Below are 25,467 nucleotides of genomic sequence, written 5' to 3' on the forward strand. Positions count from 1 at the left end.
AAATCTTTAAACTGTTCCCTTTCCCAGCGGGGATTTGAACCCGGGTCCGGTAGGACTGCATGCCACCTCTCTACTGATTGAGCCACCGCCTCCCCCATCGCCTCTGATAGCATATGCCAGCAGATCTCAGCTGATGTGGAGTAGCACTACAACCAGACTGAAAAAGAAACTCATGGTTTAGTTTGGGGCCATGAACACTTAAGAATTTACCTGCTTGGTGCTCATTTTATGACCATAATCACGGACGATAAGCCATTGGAGACTATTTTTAATAGTACCAGGTCAAAGCCACCTGCAGGAATTGAAAGATGGGCTTTGCAACGACAATCTTAAAAGTTCACTGTGAAGTACAAACAAGGAAAGGACAGTCCAGGAGACTACTTGAGCCGTCACCCAGCAAACAGCTTCACCATCACAAAACATCAGTTGGCAGCAAAAGATTACATTCATTCCGTGACGTCATATGCCATACCTAAAGTACTCACACTAGATGAGATTTTTCATGCAATTCTTGATGATGTAACACTTCAGGCAGTTGCAGATGCTCAGAAAAAGAAACACTGGTTGACTTTCATACCTGAAAGGGTGAACGAGTATGCATTCAAGGCACACGTCCAGTATCTGAGGAGTAAACTGTAGCACCAGTCGATCAGGGTAGTACTCCCAAGGTGGATGGAATGCTGATGATGACAGGGAGAGCTGGAGCTCCCATTTCATTAACCCTCAGGACTAGTTCCTGACCATCCCCCTTTGCTGAACTTTTTCAGTGTTTCGGTAACACAGAGAGTAGTTCAGCGTCCTCTCCAATACAAGTTTCTCTAACTGTCAACACCAGTCCACATGCACAGTACACACTACACGTCCTTTTGAAAATTTAAAAAAAAAAAAAAAGAAAAGAAAAGGAAAATGGCGCACACAGACTATGCCTCGGAGTACCCAAAGGGGACTCTATGACCTGCCTGGAACCGCTGTCTGACTCACTTCTACATTTCTGCAACATTCGTAGCCTTTCCTCTAACTTTCTCTCTGTCGAACACCACCTCTTCTCCTCTAAACCTCACCTTCTTTTCCATACAAAGACTCAGCTGTCTGAGACAGCTGACAGCAAACCTTTTTCTATATCCTCCTACTTTCTCTATACTCATTTCAAAGCCAAAGGTGGCTGTTGTGTATATGTACGCAACGACCTGTCTTACTCTCGTGTTCCTGAACTTGATTCTTCTGAATTCGCTACTCTCTGGCTTTGGCTTTCCTGTCATACTCTGACTAAATATATCTGCGCTGTTTACTTATCTCCTAATTCTACTGACTATCAAAAATTCTTCAACTATCTTACTTCTATGATGAACACATTCAGTCCATTTGTCCTTTCTCCTGAAATCTCCATTCTAGGAGATTTCAGTGTTCACCACCACCTTTGGCTCTCCTCTCCTTTCACTGATCCACCTGGTGAACAAGCCTACATCTTTTCCATCCTTAATGACCTAGAGCAGTTTGTACAGCACCCTACCCATGTCCCTGACTGCCTTGGAGAGAGCTCCAACATACTTGACCTCTTCCATACAACTAATCCTTCTGCTTACACTGTTAATCTTTTCTCTCCGTTGGGCTTCTCCGATCATAACCTTATTACCTTAACCTGTCGTATCGCTCTGGTACGGCCTGTGGACCCTCCGAAGAAATGTCATCTTCGACACTTTGGAGCTGCAGACTGGGAGGCCCTCAGGCAGTACTTCTTCGATTTTCCCTGGAATGATTATTGCTTCCATGGCCGGGAGCCATCTGAGTGTTCCTTGCACATTACGGAGGTTATTCTCCTGGGCATAGAAGCATACATTCCTTTCTCATATCCTTTGACTAATACAAGAATGCCTTGGTTTAATCACGTTGTTCTAATGCTGTCTGCAACAAGAAGAGGGCCTATAAAAGGTACTGGAGCCAACCCACCCCTGAATCACATCTTTATTATGTTTCTGCCTGGAATCATGCTAAGTCTGTTCTTCACACTGCTAGAAATAATTTCATCTGTACTAAATGCTCTCAACTCTCCAACTCAGATTCTTCCCGCTCCTTCCGGCACCTTGCCAAAAACCTTTCTAACAACTTTACCTCATCATCCTTCCCTCCTCTTTTCTACTCTGATGGCTCTGTAGCTATTTCTTCTACTGATAAAGCAGATCTCTGCTCAAACTTTCTCCTCCAGTTCCACCTTAGACGATTCTGGTGCTGTTCCTCCATCACTTTCCCCCTCTGACGTCCTAATGGCTGACATTAAAATTTCTTCAGCTGATGTATTTTCTGCTATCGCTGGCCTCAATACTAACAAGGCATATGGGCCTGATGGAGTCCCTCCTGTTGTCCTCAAGAACTGTGCTTCTGTGCTTACACTTTGCCTAGATAAACTCCTTTGCCTTTGCCTTTCAAATTGTATCTTTCCTTCTTGCTGGAAGTTTGCTCACATTCAGCCAGTCCCAATGAATGGTGACTGTTCCCAACCCTCTAACTTTCGTCCAATTGCTTTAACATCCTGTGTCTCAAAAGTTTTTGAGTCTATTCTTAACAGAATAATTTTAAAGCATCTTTCCTATCACAACCTTCTTTCTGACCGTCAGTATGGGTTCCGTCAGGGATGCTGCACTGGCGATCTTCTCACCTACCTTTCAGACTCCTGGTCATCCTCCTTTCGGGACTTTGGCGAAAGCTTTGCCATTGCACTTGACATCTCAAAGGCTTTCGATCGAGTCTGGCATGAATCTTTAATTTCCAGACTGTCCTCTTACAGTTTCTATCCTTCTATCTGTGCCTTCATCTATAGCTTCTTTTCTGGTTGTTCTATAGCTGCTGTTGTAGACTGCCATCGTTCTTCTAGATCTGTCAACAGTGATGTACCTCGGGGCTCTGTCCTATCACCAACTCTCTTCCTTTTGTTCATTAATGATCTTCTAAGCTGTACATCTAACCCTGTCCACTCATCGCTGATGATTCTATCCTTCACTTTTCCATTCGGTTTCCGCAACATCCATCTCAGCAGTTACTTCAACAAACAAGGGATGAGGCTATGGCACACCTAATGTCTGACTTGGCTTATATCTCTGACTGGGGTGAAAGTAATCTTGTTGTTTTTAATGCATCAAAGACAGTTTTTACACCTATCAACCTGTCAAAATCTTCCACAGGAGTACCCACTAATGTTTAATAATATCCAGCTCAATCCTGCATCATCCTTGAACGTGCTTGGGGTTTCATTCACACGGGACTTATCTTGGAAAGATCATATTGCATCTCTTGTAAAATCTGCTTCCAAGAGATTAGGTATACTAACCCGACTCCATGCATTCTTTACCCCAGCACAGTTGTTGACTTTATACACAGGTTTTATTCGCCCCTGTTCAGAGTACAACTCTCATGTGTGTGGAGGCTCCCCACATACAGCTCTTCTCAAGAGGGCAGAGTCAAAGGCTATTCATCTCATCAACTCTCCTCCTCCTACTGGCTCTCTTTAACCTTTGCTTCTTCACCGCACTGTTGCCTCTTTATCTCTTTTTCTATAGCTACTTCAATGGTCACTGCTTCTCTGAACTGTCTGCTTGCATCTCTCCACCTCTACGACGGGCGTATAGCACCCGCCTAGCAACAAACTCTCATCCCTTTTCGGTCCAACTCTCTAATGCAAGAGTTAACCGTTACTCCCAGTCCTTCATTTATGCAACTGGTAAACTCTGGAACTGTTTCCCTCTGTCTGTATTTCCTACTTCCTATGCTCTCTAGTCTTTCAAACGCAGTGTGTCCAAGCATCTTGAAATTAATGGATCTTGAATTTGTCTCCTTTGTAATGTCTGTTTTTTTTCTTGGAAGGAACTGTTTTGTAGGCTCAGCCTTTGGTTCCTTCTTCCTCAAAAAAAAAAAAATCAACTGTTACTTCTCAGCAAGTTACTATTATACAGGTATGAGGTCTGTCCAAAAAGAAACCAAACTTTTTAACTAGCGCATCAAAGAGGCAGCGTACAGCGCTCATGAGAGGAGTACTGTATAGCGGTGACTTTGAGCTTTCGTCTGACACTAGCCACATCATGCCATGTCACTTAGTCATTGAGGTACACGAGCTTGAGTGAACGTGTGTTTAGTGGATTTGGGAATTTGTTGCAAGCTGAACAATGAAGGATCTTTAAAGAGCTATGTGTATGTGTGAAATTCTGTTTCAAATAGGGAAAAACTTTTACAGAGACTTTTCAAATGTTGCAACAGGCTTATGGGGAGCCATACGCAATGTCAAAAGTGGTTCCAGTGGTTCAGATCCGAACATCCACTGAAGACGATCTCAAATTTGGTTGGCTTTCTACATCAAGAGACAACGATCATGTTGAGAAAGTGCGTGCTGTGATCTGTGAAAATCATCACCCGGCCATCTGTCTGTGAAGTTTACAAAGAAATAGGCATCAGTGGAAGTTTGTGTCACATGATTTTAACCAAAAACTGTAGATGCATCATGGTGCTGTAAAATTTGTGACACATCAGCTGACAGATGACCAAAAAGAGAACCATGTCACAGTCAGTCAGGAGCTATTTGATTATTCGAATGCCAGTGAAAACTTTATGAAAAATGTCACAACAGGTGATGAAACGTGGGTGTATGGATACGATGTCGAAGCAAAAAGGCAGTCATCACAGTGGGTTGGAACATTGTCATGCTGACCAAAAAAGGTACACCAGGGTTGTTTAGATATGATGTTGATTGTCTTTTTTTTTATTGGAAGGGCATTGCTCATCATGGGTTTGTTCCATGAGGTCAGACAGTCATTTAAGAGTTTACTTGCATGTCTTGAAGCATTTGAGGGAGGCAGTGTGAAGGAAGAGGCCTAAGGTCTGACAAACAAAACCTGGATGCTGCACCATGACAGTGCGCCTGCTCATGTTTTGCTCCTTATCAGTGATTCTGGCGAAGCATGAGATGACTGTTTCCCCCCAGCCACCCTACTCTCCAGATTTGGCCACTGAGGACTCCCTCAGTTGAAATCCACCCTGAAAGATTGCCAGTTTTAGACAACAGAAGAGATAGAAGAAAATTTGCCAAGTGCATTAAACATGTTCATTTGAGCATTTGTACCGGATGACTAAGTGATGTGGTGTGATGCAACTAGTGTTAGACCAATGCTCAAAGTGGTGGCTGCACAGTACTCCCATCATGCTACTTAAAAATTTGGTTTCTTTTTGGACAGATCTCGTATGTTAAGGGTAACATGATCACAGCTGAAAATAATGATCATAAAGTGACCCGTAACCTGTTACATTTCAAGGTTATTTCAGAAATGCCTCAACATTAATCAGGTGAGCTTGAAAATCATGATACCATGATGAATTTGGATAGGCCTTGTCAAATATCCTATCTATGTAACTGTCTATTGCCAGACACATAATCCCATAAGGGATGTCCACAAACAAATCGCCTCTATGCCGCCCTATCCCCCGCCATTTCACTGCCTTGTTCCCAGGTCACACCCCACTCTCTCATATACCTCTCCACTCCATCCCTCCATCTCATCCTTGGCCTTCCCTTCCCTCTCCCATCCCCTCCCCCACCTCTTTTACATACACTCTCCTCATCAGTCTCTCACTCATCATTGCTACCAACAAACAACAGTGCATGTGCATAACAAATAGTGCAGTGTGCAGTATGAAGTGAAGTGATAACTTTTTTCGTGAAATACTAAAACTATGGTCCTTTCACCGCAAGTAGTCCGTTCAGGGTGGGGCCCACCTGGTGAATCACCTCTAGCGATGCTGCCAAATCAACAGTAGTACATGCCTCTCTCTCTCTTATTTCCCATCTATGTGCTATTTGAAATTGTTTTTTATATTCTGTTTATAATAAAGGAAGCTATATAGTACATTGAGTATCACTTTTTAGAATTATAACAACGATTTGAATGAATTCTATGACACGTGGCAGTGCTTTTTTCCCATGTTGCCACGCCGAGGTCGGCGAGGGACCCAGGGTCAGAGAGAGGATTAGGCCTACAGGGGAAACCTCTTAAAAATAAAACGCGCCTAGACTTTTATCTCATAGGTGGTGTGGAAAAAAAGTTGAAAATAAATAATAAATATATACAATATACATATATATAATATATATATATATATATATATATATATATATACACATAGAGAGAGAGAGAGAGAGGTGGGATGGGGGTAGGTAGGGAGAGTGATAATCCGATAATTGGTGGTCAAATTGGCAACGTCGCACTCAGGGAAATCCCAACTTCTGCCACACCCTGAATGGACTTCTTGCTGCGAAAGGACCATAGTGACTTGGAAATTGTCTGTCAAGCATGCAACCCTGAGTGGAAAGCATTGTGCCACGAGAGGTGCAGAGGGCAAGCCTAAAAAAGGGAAAATTTGGAAGACTTTAGGTTTCACAGTCGAGAGCACCCTCCCTAATCTTGTTGAACCCACGTTATATCGACCTGACTATGCAATAAATCGCTATGTGGAAGGTTTTCACTTGACACAGCTCTGTTGTATAGTGAGACCTGACAGTCCAGCTCCCTTTTCTTTCCTATATACATTTCCTGAAGCTCTCAGACAATGAATGTGGCATCAGTATTCGCTTTGCCTGGCATAAACCCAGACTTCATCTCATCTATACAGTATTCACTTTTATCATATCATTTTGGACTTTCTTCATTATCTGGTTCAAAAGTTTTATGCCTCTATCATTTCCTCTTTCCAGTACAGCACCCTTCCCTTTGTACACATTTACAATCACACTTTTCAGCTAGTCATCTGAGATAACATTCATTCATTCATCATCCGATCTTACATTGCCCCATGAGGAGCGTAAGAGCCCGGTGCTAGTCAAGTTGGTCCTGATATTTAAGATGAGTATATCATTTTTTTTTTTTTTTAATGTAAATAGTAAATTCACAGTAATATACAGCAAAATTGCTGTTAAAGTTTCATTCATATCGTTCGTTTGTGTTATTTGTAAAGGCTCCATGATGCTTGCATGTGTCAACCTTAGTTACCTAATGGTAGCAGTCCATGCTGCTCAATCTCTGGCAGCCTCCCTCTGCAGTCCCTTATCTCTGAGGTCACACTTTGTAACTTATCCCTGGTTCTTTTTGGTCTGCATCCCACAACCCCACCCTGACGTTCACACTTCTCACCTCCCACATCCAGTTGTCATCCTCCATCCTTTCAACATGCCCAGACCATTTCAATCTATCCTTCTTCATTACAACTTCAGTACACTCATGTCTCATCCTTCCTCTCAATACTTTAGTCGTAATCCTAGTCCCCTTTGGCCCTGCATTCAAGGACACACTACACATCCATCTGATCATTGTTGTTTCTCTAGGTTTGAACCAATGATTTGCCAGTTTTTCCCAGCTTACAGTACCTGTCAAAGTGCAGTGTCCAAACACTGGATCTGCTGACTCCAAACCTTCCCTGTTCCAGTCAAACTGCTCATTCAGCAACTGCTTACAATGCTGTCTCCTTACTCACCACCACTATCCTTCCTCCATCATTCTTCACACACCACTCACCTGTGATATTCCTGGTTTCTCCCTTTGTCTGATTTCCCACCTTAAGTACCATACCCTTCCTTCCAGCAGTATTTAGGTAATCGAGTAAAAGTCTGAGATTCAAACTTTGCCCTGTTTAGCTTGTTTCTGACCCTACACTTGGCAGCCATGTATTCCTCTCTGTTATCATCCCTTTTCCATTCCCAGAAAAGTCTTTTTTTCTCCTTAACTGCAGCTTCTACAGTCTCATCCCACCACCATGTTACTGTATGTCTTGGGGGAGCCTTTGTCCATCTGCACACAATGAGTCATTATTATTATTATTATTATTATTGTTGTTGTTGTCATACTGTGATAGGTGGGGGCACTCACCGTCCACTCACTCGATGTAGTGCTGCTCTCGGGTGTCTGCCTTTTCCTCTCCTCCATCCTTCTTTCCTTCCATCCTCTTCTGTCTTTCCTTCCATCATTCTTTCCTTGTCCTTCTGCCTATGGGTGACTTTACATTCCCTCTTCTGTCTTTCTTTCCTTCATTCTTTCCTCTTCCTTCTACCTGTGGGTAACTCTACACTGAGTGACAAGCCAAATGGTTTCCTGTACACCAGGAAACCATTTACTATGGTGGGTAAAAAAAATATAAATAAATAATTTGGTTTTACGCCAGGTATCTCCGAAGGGCTAAGGCGTTGCCCCTGGGTAGAGGACGGTTTTTGGATTGGAGCATGTAGCATTTTATGACCAGATGCCCTTCCTGACGTCTACCAATGACCCTTGGGTGGATTCGATCCTCCGACCCTTCAGTCAGAGCGGAGCACTCTAACCCAAATTTTGGCACCTGGTGGTTTAGGGGGGTAATTGACGCTCCAGCCGGATTGAACCAGTGAAGGTTTATATCCAAGGGATGGTTGGGGGTTTATTGCTCACGTAATGCCACTCAGGGATGAGTGAGGCTGGTCACTCTCATCTTAATTGTCAGGACCAACTTGCCTAGCCCCGGACTCCTACGCTCCTCATGGGGCAGTGTGGGATTGGATGATGGATGGACTATTATTGTCGGTGGGGGCACTCACCATCCACTCACTAGATGTAGTGCTGCTCTCAGATAACCCTCCTTTCCTCACTTTCTTTCCTTCCTTCCTCTTCTATCTTTCTTTCCTTCTTTCCTTCCTTAGTGACAAGCCAAATGGTTTGTTGTACACCAGGAAACCATTTACTATGATGGGTGGTAACCATATAACCAGACTGTGGCACCTGGTACTTTAGTGGGTAATTGAGGCGCTTCAATCGGATTGAGCCAGTATGGGCTTATATCCGAGGGGTGGTCGGGGTTTATTGCTCACTTGATGCTGCTCAGGGATGATTGAGGCTGGTCACTATCATCTTTAAATGTCAGGACCAATTTGCCTAGCCCTGGGCTCTGTGCTCCTCATGGGGCAACACAGGATTGGATGATGATGATGATGATGATGATGATGATGATGATGATGATGATGATGATGATGATGATTGATGATGATTATTATTATTGTTAAGATAATTTAATGTTATTGTACTTTTTCATTATTTTCATCCCACCTTCAGCCCCAGCCCATGAGCACCATGTAATAGCAATGCACCGGCATGGACACAAGTGGGGTGGCTTGCCCACACTGTTTTGGATCACCATCATTGCACTAATCCTCATCTTCCACCTCTTCCTTGTCAAGCTGGTCATCAATGAGTATTGTGGTGGTGACAACAAAACCAGATACAGGTAAGAGGAAAGGAGAAGGAATTGACAGGTGGAAGAAGTGGCTGGGGAAGATGGGTGAAGGGGAAGGCAGAGATGGGTAGAAGTGGTTGGGTAATATAGGTTAAAGGAAAGAAAGTGACAAGTCAAAAAGGTGAGTGGGTAAAATAGCTAAAAGGGAAGGAAGTGACATGTAAAAGAGGTGGGTGGGTAAGATGGATAAAGGAGAAATAAAAAGAGGCAGGTGGGGAATATGAAAGGGGAAGGAAACAAGACGGTAAATGGTCCTTAAGGTGGGAATAACTGGGTAACATAGGGATGTAGTGAATGTTGAAGTATGTGTACCTATAATTTTTAAGCTCAAATTGCCAGTAAATCAATATTTACCTTTTAGATGGCAAGATGCTCTCCTTCCTAAATAAAATACAGTAATCCCTCGATTATCCGACATAATAGAGCCAAAGGCATGTCCAGGTAATGGCTCCGTCCGGATAATGGACTTCTCCCCTGGCCCCTCTTTGTAAATAACCTTGAAAACCAGTGTTAAAGGCCACTACAGTACATCATACAGCATGCTTGCCCATCTGATTCCTATATTTATTCTCTCTCTCTCTCTGAGAGAGAGAGAGAGAGACCAATTTTATGTCTATCTCCCTTGTTTGTTTATTATAGAAGGGACACGCTTATGTCATTCCTGTATTTGTTCTCTCTCTCTCTCTCTCTCTCTCTCTCTCAAAAAGGCTCATGTATACACATACACAATGTTTACCTCACTGAAATATTACCACTGAGCCAGACAGGATGGCACCACCATCCAGATAATACGGAAAAATGTAGGAATAATAATTTCGAACAGCCAGATCACAGCATCTGAGTAATGAATTGTCCAGATAGTGGCCGTGTGGTTAATAGAGGGATTACTGTAGTTAGTCAGTAGCCAGAATTTAATACCTGTGTAGATCCCTTCCCAGAAAATGAGATAGTTTCTAACTTTCTTACCTTAACTTTTTCGTGCACCATGTTTCCAATAAGTTTCTGTGCCAGGCATAAAACCAAAACCCCGCTTAGGCTGCATTTGCTCGTGCGGAAAGAAAATAAAATCCTACGGCCAAATTTGCCCTTGGAAAATGCTTATATTGTTATAAATTTTATCCCATCATCTTCACAGATGTTTATACTAAAAAAAAAAAAAAAAAAAAAAAAAACGAATAAATGTAGAAATGAAGTGAGAATAAGCCTTAGTTAGGAGAAAACTAGCATCTAATAACTTCCCACCATCATTGCACAAAATTTTTCCCAGGATGTGCAATTGCAAAGCATATATGAGGCGTTAAGAATAGTACTGACGTAAACGCCATTTATAAACAATGGAGGAAAACGCAGTTAAAGTTTTGCAATCTTCAGACTGTGATAACTTTATAGTGGGATATGATAGGAAGCTCGTGTTTCTTTTAAATTGAAGCTCTATTACAGGGCTTTCCATACAGTAATACATTCATATACCACAATCTGAATATTGCCACATTAACTGCGTTTTTCTCCATAGGTAGATCTTAAAAAAAAAAAAAAAATTACGTAAAATCACCGGATTTTGCACATACTGACCCTGCTCACATACGCTTCACCTAGATTGCGTCTCTTTTTCACCACGTTTGACCGCCACTCACTGCACTGGGGCCCTCTTTTTCTACTTAGAGGCACTCCAGGGTCATCTCACTCTCCGTTGAATCACTCATACCGCCGGCACAAACGTTCTTACGAACGCACACAGAAAAAAAGGAAAATCAATAAATTTCAGTGTGGTGGGGAGGGAGGAGGTAGGACAACTGTGGTGGTCGGGGGGAAGGGAAGAGGCGAGAACGGGGCGTCATCAGTCACGGGAGCTCGTTCCCGCCTCCCATTGGCTGCTCAGCCCCGCGTCTTCTGGCACTGGCGGATACGCTCACGGAGGTAAACTCTGAGTGCAATTTTTCTGGGTGAGCCCATAGGGTCGGTAATACCTTCAATACTATAGGGATTTCGACCGTGTTGCGAGTTGTATTCTGACTACTCGGTTGTGTGTCCAGGCACAGGAGGAATAAAGTGCTATAATAACTCAACTGCAGGAGCAAGTTCCCTCATGCCATTGGCTGCCCGTGGCACTTACGCTAGGCAGATTTGGGTGACGCGTGTAGAGCCGCAGGTACCACTCTAAGGTAAAGGGTTTTCGACCATTTTCCGGGTTGAATTCTGACTGTTTAGTTGTTGCCGCAGACAGAGGAAGGCCAGGGGAAGACAATGGTGTACATAACTGAAAATCGTCCGAGGTGGCGCTTACGTCACTACTATTCTCAACGCCTCATATCTGTGTGCAGAATTTCATGAGCTTTGTTATGAACATCAGGAAATTTTGATACATCCAATAGTTTTCAAGTAAATTGAAAAAAAAAAAAAATCTTAAAAATGTATGATTTGTTTATCTTTTCGTATGTTATTATTGAGATCGTAACAAACATATATGTAAATTATCAACATTTTTGTAGCCCAAAGGATAAGGAAGCCCTTGGTATAATAGAAATTGTTATAACCCTTATTTTGTTTTTAGAAAATAATTTTTGAAAAGTTATGATGGATTGGACGGGGTAATAGCACGAAAGCTTAGAAAATAATTTTTGAAAAGTTATGACGGATTGGACGGGGTAATAGCACGAAAGCTTGTGCCTGTAAGTGGAGTATGTTTGTGTTTCAAAACTTTTCCCAAAATAATTTTCACACAAAGTTTATTTTGCTTTACGAAAGTATATATAAAAAATCAGCAGCTTGCAGATGCTTTTTTCGGATTTTTGATGCGACCTATGGTTCCCGAGTAAAATGCTTGAGAGAAAAACAAGTGCACCTCATTTACCCTGTGGGAATATGTTATACCTTATATTTACATAGTATTAAAAGTAGACAAATAAGCTGGTTACTTTCATCCTTTAGCAGTGTTTGAATGCTTCCAGATTGTAAGGGTGGAGTTACAGAGAGGAGGAAAGGTATGATGTGTGTGTGTGTGTGTGTGTGTGTGTGTGTGTGTTCTTACCTAATTGTATTTTAATAGGAATGAGTCAAGCTCGTATTGTCCCCTGTATTAAATTCCTTTCATCATGAATATGATGGACTGAAGAGGTGAAACAGGCTGTGGCACAAAAGAAGAAAACATACAATGAATGGATGAGAAATAGGGGCGTGGAAGAAGTTGAGAGGCGGAAGAGAGAGTTATATGTGGAAAGAAAGAGAGAGGTGAAAAGATTAGTAAGAGAGAGTAAGAAGAGAGTGGATGAGGAATTTGGAAGGAATTTGAGTGTAAAGTGGAGGGACTGTAAGAAAATGTTTTGGAGAGAAGTGAAAAGAGTAAGACAGGGTGGAAGTGAAGTTAGCAGGGGAGTGAAAGATAAAAATGGTAGGTTACTAGTGGAGAAGGGAGAAAAAGTGAGCAGATGGAGAGAACACTTTAAGGAATTGTTGAACGTAGAGGATGGAAGTAATGCGAGTATAAGTGGCTGGGGAATGGCTGGGAGAAGGAGGGAGGTGAGAAGACAGGAAGAAATCAGTAGGATAGAAGTTGTGGAAGCAATGAAGAAAGTTAAATCGGGAAAGCCCCAGGAATTGATGGAGTGTGTGGTGAAATGCTGAAGCATGGGGGAGATAGTAGTAGAATGGATGTGGAAGATGTGCAGATTGGCCTGGGAGGAAGGTAGAGTCCCGGAGGATTGGAAGTCAGGTATAATTATTCCCTTGTACAAAGGAAAAGGGGAAAAAGAAGTGTGTGGTAATCATAGGGGCATTTGTCTTCTTAGTATAATAGGAAAAGTGTGTGGTAGGATACTTATAGACAGAGTTAGAGAAAGAACAGAGAAATTAGTTGGAGAAGAACAGGGAGGCTTTAGGAAGGGAAGAGGTTGTGTAGATCAGATATTCATTCTTAGATCTTTAGTGGAAAAGTTTCTAGAGAAGGGAAAGAAGTTGTATGCGGCTTTCATGGATTTGGAGAAAGCATATGACAGGGTGGATAGACAAGGATTGTGGAAAGTGTTAAGAATATATGGAGTAGATGGGAAGTTGTTGAATGCTGTGAAGAGTATGTACAATGGTGCGAAGGCTGCAGTGCGTGTGGATGGTGAACTAAGTGAATTTTTCTCTTTGAAAGTTGGTTTGAAACAGGGATGTGTTATGTCTCCATGGTTGTTCAATCTGTACATGGATGGGGTAATAAAAGAGGTACAAGGTAGGGTAGTGGATGTTGGAGTGGCCCTGGTGAGAGAGGATAGTGTTTGGAAACTCCCTGTACTGTTGTTTGCAGATGATACTGTGTTGTTGAGTGAAGACGAAGGGGAGCTGCAGGGCTTGGTGGATGAGTTTGAGAGAGTGTGTAAGAAACGGAACCTAAAGGTGAATGTAGGGAAGAGTAAAGTGATGGTCTTTGAGAGAGGTGAAGTTAGTGAATGTACAGCGAGGTTGGATGGTGAGGAATTGGAAAATGTGAGTACGTTTAAGTATTTGGGTAGTGTGATGAGTAAGGATGGAGGTTTGGAGGATGAAGTGCTTGAAAGGGTGCAGCAGGGAAGAAAGGTTGCTGGTTCTTTGAAAGCAGTGATAAGAAACAGGGAAGTGAGCATGGAAGTGAAAAAGTTACTACATGACAGTATTGTGATACCAACTCTAACGTATGGAAGTGAAGCTTGGACATTGTTGGAAGGACACAAGTCAAGAGTGAGAGCAGTGGAAATGAGTTATTTAAGAGGAGCCTGTGGAGTCACATGGAGAGACAGGCTGACGAATGAGGGTGTAAAGGAGCGTTGTGGTGTGGATGTGGATGTGATAGGAAGCGTTATGAGGAACACACTGAGGTGGTTTGGCCATGTGGAGAGGATGGAGGGTGAAAGACTAACGAAGAGAGTGTATGTGAGTGAGGTGGAGGGGGGAAGAGGGAGGGGGAGGCTGAGGATGAGATGGAGGGATGGGGTGGAGAGGTATATGAGAGAGGGGGGTGTGAGTTGGGAGCAGGGCAGTGAAATGGCGGGGGACAGGGTGACTTGGAGGCGATTTGTTTGTGGCCACCCCAAACGGGATTGAGGCGTCTGGCAATAGATAGATAGATAGTATTTATTGTTTTGGCACACCCTGTTTCATTCAGTAGTGCATTCCACTGATCAGTTACCCTATTTGGGAAACTGAAATTTCTTATGTCTTTATCACCACTTTTTTTTTTGGCAGTGTCCTCTTGCTAATGCATCCCAATAGGTTATGTACTCATTTATGTCTATTTTGTCTTTTCCTGAGATGCATTTATATAGCATAAGCATGCCTCCTCTTCTCTGCCCATTAGTGTTGGTAGACTCAGTTTTTCTAGTCTTTCTTCATAGCTTAGATCCCTTCAGCTTGGTACCCGTCTTGTTGCGGCCCTTTGTCCTTTTTCAGTCTTATCTATGTGTTTTTTGAGATGAAGATTCCAAACTGCTGATGCATATTCCAGGGTTGTTCTGATGAATGATGTTATTATCTTTCTCAGCATGTCTTCATTTATGTATGTGAATGTATTCTTATATTAGCAAGCAATGTAAACATGTTTTGTACCTTCTCACTGATGTGGTCAGCTGGAGATAGTCTGTTACTGATAATCACTCCTAGGTCCTTCTCTCTTTCTGATGTGTAGGGTTGAACTTCATAATTTATAATCCCAATCTGGACTTTTTCCACTTTTATCAAACGTAATTACATGACACTTGTCCACATCGAATTCCATTTGCTATTTATTACTCTATTCATGAAGTTTAATTCTTTTTGTGTCTCACTGCAGAAGTCTGCGTTAGTAATTCTTCTTTGTATTTTTGCATCATCAGCAAACATACAGTATTTAGATAGCTTTCATTTCCAATGTTAATATCTATGTGATTTATATACACTAAAAACATAATTGGTGCAAGCATGAGCCCTGTGGAACTCTGCTAGTCACTTCCCTCCATGATGAGTAATTAACCCTTTGTACTGTTCTCATTTCCCTTTTTCTAAGAAAATCTTGCATCCAACAGTACAGGTTGCCTTGGATTCCTTCTTGATGGTACAGTTTCCATAAAAGTCTTTGGTGCGGTACTCAGTCAAATGCTTTCTTGAAATGTAGGAAGATACTGTCTACCCATCCTTCTGTTTTCTGTAATGTTTCTGCAACTCTGTCAAAGTAGCTTAATAGATTAGTAACACATGATTTTCCCTTTCTAAAACCAAACTGCCTTTCTGTTATCATATTGTGTTCTTCTAGATGGTTTACCCAAACTTTTCTTATCAGCTTTTCTAGTATCATACTTAACATCACTGGTCAGTGATATTGGTCACTATTTGAGTGGATTCTGTCTACTCCCTTTCTTGAATAGGGGAACAGTGTTCGCTGTCTTCCAAATATCAGATAGTTTACCTTGACCTAAGGATTTCTTGAATATTAAATATATTGGTCTATTTAACTCTTCTGCACATTCATGTAGCACCCAACATGAAATTTCGTCAGGACCATTTGCTTTTCCTTTGTCTAATTTACTTAACTCTTCCTGTACTTCTTTTCTGATGTTTGTATATCTGGTAATATGTGTGGGCATGCGTGTTCGATATCATCTAATTCAAAATTATTTTCTGCTGTAAAAACTAGAGCTGGGCACTGCAGTCTAAAATTCAACTCTGCAATCACAATTTCGCAACCTCTGACCCCAACCTTCCGCTACCGCAATTCCATAGTAAACTTGGATTGGGCAGTTCTGCTACCGCAGTACTGCAACTGCAATTCAGTTTCACAATTTTCAGTACAAAGTGCACAAACAGGAGGTAAATCGATTGGTAATGTAGTAAATTATTGTATTTATAATCTGTTTATGACATTAATTACCCACAGAATATAAGAGAGAAGTGGGGGAGCGATTAGGTAAATATGGATTGGAGCAGCTGGGGGACGTGGAATGTGTGTGGAAGATATTCACAGAAGAAATGTCTGCAGCATATGAGGTGGTGTGTGGGATGAAGAGAAGACGAATGGGGGTGCACGGAACATCATGGTGGAATGAAGAGGTGAGACAGGCCGTGGCACAAAAGAAGAAAGCATATAGCAAGTGGATGAGAAACAGGGATGTGGAAGAAGTTGAGAAATGGAAGAGAGAGTTATATGTAGAGAGGAAGAGATAGCTGAAAAGATTAGTAAGAGAGAAAGAAGAGAGTGGATGAGAAATTTGGAAGGAATTTGAATGTCAAGTGGAGGGAATGTAAAAAAATGTTCTGGAAAGTGATAAAGAGAGTTAGGGTGTCAAAGAATTTACACGAAGAGTGAAAGATAAAAATGGTAGATTACTAGTGGAGAAGGGAGAAAAAGTGAGCGGATGGAGAGAACACTTTAAGGAATTGTTAAACATAGAGAAGAAAGTAATGCAAGTATAAGTGGCTGGGGAATGGCTGGGAGACGGGGGGATGTGAGAAGAGAGGAAGAAATCAGTAGGATGGAAGTTGTGGAAGCAGTGAAGAAAGTCAAAATGGGGAAAGCCCCAGGAATTGATGGAGTGTGTGATGAAATGCTGAGGCATGGGGGAGAGCTAGTAGTAGAATGGATGTGGAAGATGTGCAGATTGGCCTAGGAGGAAGGTAGAGTCCCAGAGGATTGGAAGTCAGGTATAATTATTCCCCTGTACAAAGGAAAAGGGGGAAAAGAAGTGTGTGATAATCATAGGGGCATTTGCCTTCTTCGTATAATAGAAAAAGTATATGGTAACATATTTATGGACAGAGTTAGGGAAGTAGCAGAGGAAGTAGTTGAAGAAGAACAGGGAGGCTTTAAGAAGGGAAGAGGTTGTGTAGATCAGATAATCATTCTAGAGATCTTTAGTGGAAAAGTTTCTAGAGAAGGGAACAAAGTTGTATGCGGCCTTTATGGACTTAGAGAAAGCTTATGACAGGGTGGATAGACAAGGGTTGTGGAAAGTATTAAGAATATATGGAGTAGATGGGAAGTTGTTGAATGCCATGAAGAGTACGTATGAGGGTGTTAAGGCTGCAGTGCATGTGGATAGTGAACTGCATGAATTTTTCTACTTGAAGGTTGGATTGAAACAGGGATGTGTCATGGCTCCATGGTTGTTCAATCTGTATATGGATGGTGTTATAAAAGAGATACAAGGTAGGGCAGTGGATGTTGGAGCAGCCCTAATGAGAGAGGGCAGTGTTTGGAAACTCCATGTACTGTTGTTCGCAGATGATACTGTGTTGTTGACTGAAGACTAAGGAGAGCTGCAAGGCTTGGTGGACGAGTTTGGGAGAGTGTGTAAGAAACAGAATCTAATGGTGAATGTAGGGAAGAGTAAAGTTATGGTCTTTGAGAGAAGTGCAGTCATTGAATTTACAGTGAGGTTGGATGAGGAGGAAATGGAAAATGTGAGTTTATTTGAGTACTTGGGTAGTATGATGAGCAAGGACGGAAATTTAGAGGGTGAAGTGCTTGAAAGGGTACAACAGGGAAGAAAGGTTGCTGGTTCCTTGAAAGCAGTGATAAGAAACAAGGAAGTGATCATGGAAGTGAGAAAGTTAGTACATGACAGTATTGCAATACAGGTCTCCCTCGTTTTACAATTGGTATGTGTTCCTAGAAAGGCAATCGTAAACCGAAATATCGTAAAGCGAAATTAAGGTTTAATAGGATAAATAGGGATGCGTTCCTGGACTCGTGTCTAAGGAACCCAAGACCCATACAAATGATCTAATATGCAATAATAATGATGATGTTTTATGTATTGTAGAGTCGTGCTTGTCTTCCCAGCTTTCTTAATGTTGACAGCATGCTTTGTAACAGTCGATACAGTCGACTGTGCAAGACTCATGAAACGAGCGATGGAGTTTGCTCCCTCACCTGCTTCGTGCTGCTTCACAATATTAAGCTTAGACTCCAGGGTTAAGGACGTTCTTGCTTTCTTTGGCTTCATATCACCAGCACCAGATGTTGCAGGGCATTTACAAGACATCATGGTGGTGGCACTAGGGGTGCAAAATATGAAGAACAGGAGAAATAGTAATATCATGGGCACTGATGCACACAGATGCACAGAGGTTGTATGCTGAACAAGCACGCAGGTGAGACTGGCAAAAGCGCGGGAAACTGTGAGGGTGGGGCGGGTATGCCACGCATCTGTCAGCTGATCTGCCCGTGAGTGCAGGATTTCCACATGCCCAGTCATAAATGCGAGGGAGCTCAATCGTAAAATGAACACTTGGTACTAAAGAAGAAGGATCGTAAATGCGAAATATCGTAAAATGATACAACGTAAAACGAGGGAGACCTGTACCAACTTTAACCTATGGAAGTGAAGCTTGGACCTTGTTGGAGGGACAGAAGTCAAGAGTGAGGGCAATGGAAATGATTTATTTGAGAGAAGCCCGTGGAGTCACATGGAGAGACAAGCTGACAAACGATGAAGTGAAGGAGCGTTGTGGTGTGGACGTGGATGTGATAGGAAGCGTTAGGAGAAACACATTGAGGTGGTTTGGCTATGTGGAGAATATGGAGAGTGAGAGACTGATGAGGAGAGTGTATGTGAGTGAGGTGGAGGAGGGGAGAGGGAGGGGGAGGCCAAGGATGAGATGGAGAGATGGAGTGGAGAGGTATATGAAAGGGGAGGGGTGAGCTGGGAGCAGGACAGTGAAAATGGTGGGGGACAGGGCAACATGGAAGCGATTTGTTTGTGGCCACCCCTTAGGATTAAGGTGTCTGGCAATAGATAGATAGATAGGTAGATTTCCCAGAGTGACACTCAGTATGTGGTTGGTGCGGGCACTCACCATCCACTCACTCGATCGTTCTTTCCCTCCATCCTCTTCTGTCTTTCTTTCCTTCATTCTTTCCTTCTCCTTCTGCCCATGGGTGAATTTAGACTCCCCCTTCTGTCTTTCTTTTCTTCATTCTTTCCTATTCCTTCTGCCTGTGGGTGATTCCACACTGAGTGACAAGTCAAATGGTTTCCTGTACACCAGGAAACCCTTTACTATGTTGGGTGGTAACTATATAACCAAAGTTTGCCTTCTGGTGCTTTAGTGGGTAATTATGGCGCTCCAGTCGGATTAAGCCAGTGAAGGTTTATATCCAAGGGGTGGTTGGGGTTTATCGCTCACTTAATGCCACTCAGGGATGAGTGAGGCTGGTCATTTTCATCTTCAATGTCAGGGCCAACTTGCCTAGCCCCGGGCTCCTACACTTCTCATGGGGCAACGTACGATTGGATGATGAATGACACTCAATCACTGTGACCCTCAGCACTCACTAGAGACTCCATTCATAACTTCACTTGGACCACTTCCCAGAGTCCTCACTGACTCAGAAGTTCAAGTTCAGAAGTTCACACTTGTGACACATGATGCATATTCACACCCTCGTCACTATTGTGCATGATTAGCTATGCGTGCCACAAAATTTACTGCCACGCTGGGATATAGTATATCGTATTGTATCGTATCAGATCATTTTGCCTTCTATTGCCCATCCGTACTGCTAACTGATGCACCTGCTGTTGCTGCTGGCCAGGAATCCTGTTCAAGCTTGATATTCATGAGTCATGCTGTAGCCTGTACTAGCTGACACCGACTGCCAAGTGGGATATTGCAGACAGGATTGTGATTGCAAAAGTACTTCCGCAGCGCAATACTGCAAGTTTCGGATGAGTTTGCTACAATCGCATTTCCACAACTGAAATCATGTGGTTCACTGTTGTGGAAATTGTGGATTGCAGATTTTGGGATGATTTAATACATGTAGTGGGTGGTATGCAGGATGATGAGATAGTGGTTTTGGGAGGGGACTTAAATAGTCATGTAGGTGAAGCAGCACAAGGTTATGAAGGAGTGCATGGGGGATGTGCATATGGTATAAGGAATGCAGAAGAGGAAAGGATACTCAAGTTTGGGGAGGCAACAGACATGATTGTGTGCAACACATATTTTAGGAAAAGAGACAGTAGGTTAATTATGTATGAGTCTGGGGGAAATAGCAGTCAGATAGATTATTTTCTGGTTAGGAGGGCCGATAGGAGGTTAGTGAGGGATGTTAAAGTTTTAGGAAGTGAGGAGTGTGTGCAGCAGCACAGACTACTGATTTGTGATATGGTGCTTAAAGAACAAGTGATGAAAAAGAGGACTTATGTACCTAAGAGGAAAATATGGAAGCTGAAAAACCAAGTAGTAAGAGATGCCTTCTATAGCGAGTTGAGGAGAGTGGTGACTGAACAGGGAGCTGTAGACAGAGGTGTTAATGAACAGTACAGAGCCCTGAAGAACAATCTCTTGAGAGTTACTGATATAACATGCGGTTGGACAAGAGGACCACCAAGACATAAAGTAACTTGGTGGTGGGATGAGGGTGTAGAAGCTGCAGTTAAGGAGAAAAGAAGGCTTTTCCAGGAATGGAAGAAGGGTAGCAAAGAGGAATATCTGGCTACCATGTGTAGGGCAAGAAGAGAGGTATACAGGGCAAAGTCTGAGTCACAGAGACTTGTACTTGATAACCTAAATCATGGGGAAGGAAAAATATGATATTTAGGGTGGCAGGTCAGGTGAAGAGGGATAATTGGGATATTATAGGTGAGCAGTGTGTGAAGAATGATGAAGGAAGGGTAGTGGTGAATAGTGAGGATATTAAAGATGCATGGAGAGAGCATTATAACCGGTTGTTGAATGAGGAGTTTGACTGGGACAGAGAAGGTTTGGAGCCAGCAGATCCAGTGTCTGGCCCTTGGCCTTTGATTGATCCTTCTACTGTGAGTGAGGCAATAGGCAGGATGAAGGTGGGGAAGGCAGCAGGTGTGTCTGGGTTGACTGCCGAAATGTTGAAGGCCTCATGCAATATAGGGGTTAAGTTAGTCACTGACCTGATAAATAGGATTATTTATGAATGTGTTGTCCCAGATGATTGGCTGAAGAGTGTAATTGTAAATGTGTATAAAGGGAAGGGTGATGCCCTGGAAAGAGGAAATTATAGAGGTATAAAGCTTTTAGATCAGATAATGAAGGTAATGGAGAGAGTTTTAGAAGGTATGATTAGAGAAAGAGTGAATATTGATGAGATGCAATTTGGGTTTATGCCAGGTAGGGGGACCACTGATGCCATATTCATTGTTCGACAGCTTCAGGAAAAATATATTGGCAGGAGAAGGGATGTTTATTTTGTTTTTGTTGATTTGGAAAAGGCCTTTGACAGAGTCCCTAGAGAGGTGGTGAAGTGGGCAATGAGAAAGCTTGGCTTGGAGGAGTGGCTGGTTAGAGTGGTTATGGCCATGTATGTGGGTGCTCACACCCAGGTAAGAGTGAATGAAGATTTGAGTGATGGGTTTTCCGTGAATGTTAGTGTGCATCAGGGGTCAGTTTTGAGTCCCATGTTGTTTATCATGGTACTTGAAGCCCTCTCACATGACTTTAGAAACGGACTCCCGTGGGAGTTTTTGTATGCTGATGATTTGGTGTTGATTGCAGAGAACGAAAGGGAGGTGGAGGAAAGGTTTAGGAAATGGAGAGATGGTATGGGGCACAAGGGCTTAAGGGTAAATGCAGATAAAACAAGTGATGATATCTAGGGTTGGTGGCAGTACTGTCAAAGACGAGGGAGAGTGGCCATGTGCAGTTTGCCACAAGGGCATGGGAAGTAATTCCATCTTGTGCGGTGTTTGTGATAAATGGGTGCATAAGAGATGTAGTGGTATCAGAGGTAGACTGCAAGATAATGCTGATTTTATGTGTATGGCGTGTCGGGGAGATCAGGTGGAGATTGTCAGACGTGAAAGGATTGAACTTGCTGGTGAATCTCTTAAGTATGTGGAAGAGTTTTGTTATTTGGGAGACATGTGTGCTGGAGGTGGGGCTGGAGCTAGCTCTGTGGCTAGGGTGAGAAGTGGTTGGAAGAAGTTCAGGGAGCTCTTGCCTCTTCTGACATTGAGAGGACTCTCCCTACGTGCTGAGGGGTCTTTGTATATAGCATGTGTTAGGAGTGTGATGCTGTATGGTAGTGAGACCTGGGCTGTGAAATAGGAGGATATTCGCTGGCTGAGACGTACAGAAATGACAATGATTAGGTGGATGTGTAGTGCGTCCCTGCGTGCAAGGTCTGGGGGGGCTGGGTTCACGATGGAAGAGTTGAGAGGTAGGATGGGACTGGAGTGTATTGGTGTTGTGATGAGGAGAGGTAGATTGAGATGGTTTGGACATGTGGAGAGGATGGGGGATGATAATTGGGTGAGGAAGGTGAGAAGTGTTAATATTGGGGGTGGGGTTACGAGGGGTAGACCGAGAAAGACTTGGGACGAAGTCATTAATTGTGACCTCAGGGTTAAGAGACTGAACAGGGAGGCTGCAATGGATCATGCAGCATGGAGAGCCGCCATTAGGTGATCAAGGCCGACGCATGCAAGCATGTTGGAGCCTTTGAAAATGAAAACGAAAGCGAGCAGTGATTGTGGAGGTGTCCAGCTCTGGTAAAAATTGATTGGAAATTTTTATTTAGAGCTTTACAGATATCGTTCTTCTTTGTTTAGATGATCCCCTCGTCTGTAAGGGACTGTATTTTATCTTTAATTTTGGTTTTGCTCTGGATGTAGCTGTATGATGGCTTCAGTTAATCACTACTTTTATTTATAATTTCTTCGTCAAACTATCCGAGTTTCTGTCCTTATCCTTGTATAATAGTTTCTTGCCTGTTTATAGTTGTTATATGCCCTCTCACTGTTGTGTCTTCTGTATCTATTCCTCAGCAATTCTCCTTATTTCTTTCAATTTTTTACATTCTGTATCAAACCATTTCTTTATTTTCATTTCTGTTTCTTTGTGCTGTGGAAAGTAGTTTTGAACTCCCATTTCATAAAATTCACAGAATTTTCTCTATATAAAGCATTTAAATCTTGTCCTCTAAACTCCTTTTGCCAATCTATTTCTAAGTTCTTCTTTAGGTCATGATAGTTGTCGTTTTTGTAGTTTAGGCTTTTTTTGTAACTCTACTGTTAACCATGTCATATGCAATCCAGAAGTTGCAACTTAATACTGCATGGTCATTTTTGCCGAATGGAGGGTGATAAATTATATCGTCAGTATCATTTTCTTGTCTAGTAAATATAAGATCTAGTACTGGTGGATCATCAAGTCCTCTTTTATTGGTGTTTTCCTTTGCATGTTGTGTTAGGAAAAACTCCTGCACAAGATTCAGGAGCTTTTGGTCCCAATAGCTTTCATGGCTTCTTACATCTAGAGTATTCCAATTTATATTTGTATTGAAATCACCAGTTAATATAATTCTTTCAGATTTCTCCTCCATTCTATGTAGTAATGCTGTTAAACTCTGAATTGTACTCTCAGCCAGGTCTTCATATTCATCTCTTTCCCAAGTGTTTGTTTTGGGTTGCATGTATATATTTGCCACAATTGCTTTCCCTTCAGATGTATTAATTTCTAATACAATCAGTTCTGCTTGTGAGGGTATATCTAGTTCTGTTTCTCTGACTTGTAGGTTTTTCCTTTTTAATATTATAATTGCTCCTCCTTTTTTTAAATTCCTATCTCTTCTCCAATATGTGGTTCCTTTGGTATAGTCTTTCATCTCTAATGATTTAGATGCCATTCCATCTATATTTGAGTTCTTCAACTTAATCATCTTGTTTACATACTCGCCATAGCTTGAGTCTGCTACCTTCCTTCTTTTTATTCCTTGTTGGTTATGACTTTAGTACCTGCAATCCAATTACTTTGCAAAAAAATGTACTCTTCTCTTCCTCTAATCATTCCTCGTTGTTTGTTTTTGCTTCCTCCCTCTTCTCCTTTAGTGTTCCCAATTCCTCCTGAGTTAGGCATCTTTTTATCCATACTTTTTTAAATTCCTCTTCTTCCATGATTTTTTTTTGCATGTTTTAATATTTCTTCCACAGTGTTTGCACTCTGGAAGGTTACTTTCAAGGGCCTTGACTTACTTCTCTCATGTTTCCCTAGCCTTTTACGTTCTTCTGTATCTTTATCACAGATATCCTCTGATACTTGCTTCAGTATGTTCATTATAATTTCCATCTCCTTTTGTCCCTTGAGATTCCGTTTTTTATTTCTTCTTCACCTGTGCCACTGATTACTATAGATTTGTTAATCTCTACAGCTTCCCTGACTAGTTTTGGGTTGTTTTTTATTATTTTTATCACTTCCTTTCTTGTGCATTTTTTTCTACCTTTGTATATAAATCATTCTTTACTTTCACCATTTCAGCATATGTAGTTTGTACCTCATCTTTGTAATTTCTCACCATTTCATTTACCTATGTTATTTACTCTTCATTATTACTATGTTGGTCTATCAGACTGCTTGTTTGCTTGCCTGATTATCTTCTTATCATTTCTGAAATCATACATAATTCTTTCATGGTTGACAACTGTACATCCCATTTCACTAGCCTTTGTTCTCAACGAATTTACCTCAGCTGATAGTTTAACTATTGGTGTAGCTTTTTTGTTTACTCCTTTATTAATTACTCATTTTTTTTCTTCTGTCTGTGTAGCTGATTCTTAATTTCATGGATTTCCTTTTGAAAAGTTCTCTAGTCTATTTACTTTTTCAGCTAACATCATAAGTTTCCTTTTCAGTCAGTTCCGGGTAGAAGTCATCATCTTGTTTTTTACTTTTGTCTCTTAGCACATTCTAAGGACATCTTTCCAAAATATGAAGCCATCTTAAAGAAAAGGTAGTCTCTACGTACAGTTGTTGCATCACTGCACTCGCCCTGGTGTAGTCTAGCTGACGTTAGGCACATTCCTTGACACTGATTTATAGATGTTTACTTACTTTAGGCTACACATTCTTTGCTGTTACTTGTTTTACCATGTTGGATCATCACTTAAGTTAGCCTAAACGAGCTTGACCCATAAAAAGATACTACTTAGTCTGTAGCACAGGCCGAACAGGGTGGTACTCCCAAGGGGAATGGGAATGCTGGTGATAGGGAGAGCTGGAGCTCCTGTTTCACTAGCTGTCTAACCATCCCCCTTTGCTGACCTTTTCAGTGTGACAGTAACATGGAGAGTAGACCAGCATACTCTCCCAAACATTTCCACTAACTATATTATGCACTACACCACATGCACTTTACATTTCACACAACGTATCCCAGTACGTTACAGAGGTTGGCACCAACAAGGGCATGCGGCCAGAAAACTTTGCCCCCGC

The 25,467-nt window shown here is 42.0% G+C and overlaps 1 protein-coding gene across 1 annotated transcript in view; it reads left to right on the forward strand.

Moving 5' to 3' along the window:
• Window positions 1-25,467, forward strand: part of LOC145405103 (uncharacterized protein KIAA2013 homolog) — a 458,993-nt gene that overhangs the window by 335,819 nt on the left and 97,707 nt on the right. The window contains exon 14 of the mRNA XM_080276618.1: window positions 9,108-9,279. Within this exon, the coding sequence (XP_080132744.1) occupies window positions 9,108-9,279 (172 nt within the window). The remainder of the gene's footprint in view (window positions 1-9,107; window positions 9,280-25,467) is intronic.

The sequence above is a fragment of the Coenobita brevimanus genome, chromosome 65 (genome assembly GCF_032717465.1).
Source record: "Coenobita brevimanus isolate Jiangsu-jjx chromosome 65, ASM3271746v2, whole genome shotgun sequence".
NCBI lineage: Eukaryota > Metazoa > Arthropoda > Malacostraca > Decapoda > Coenobitidae > Coenobita > Coenobita brevimanus.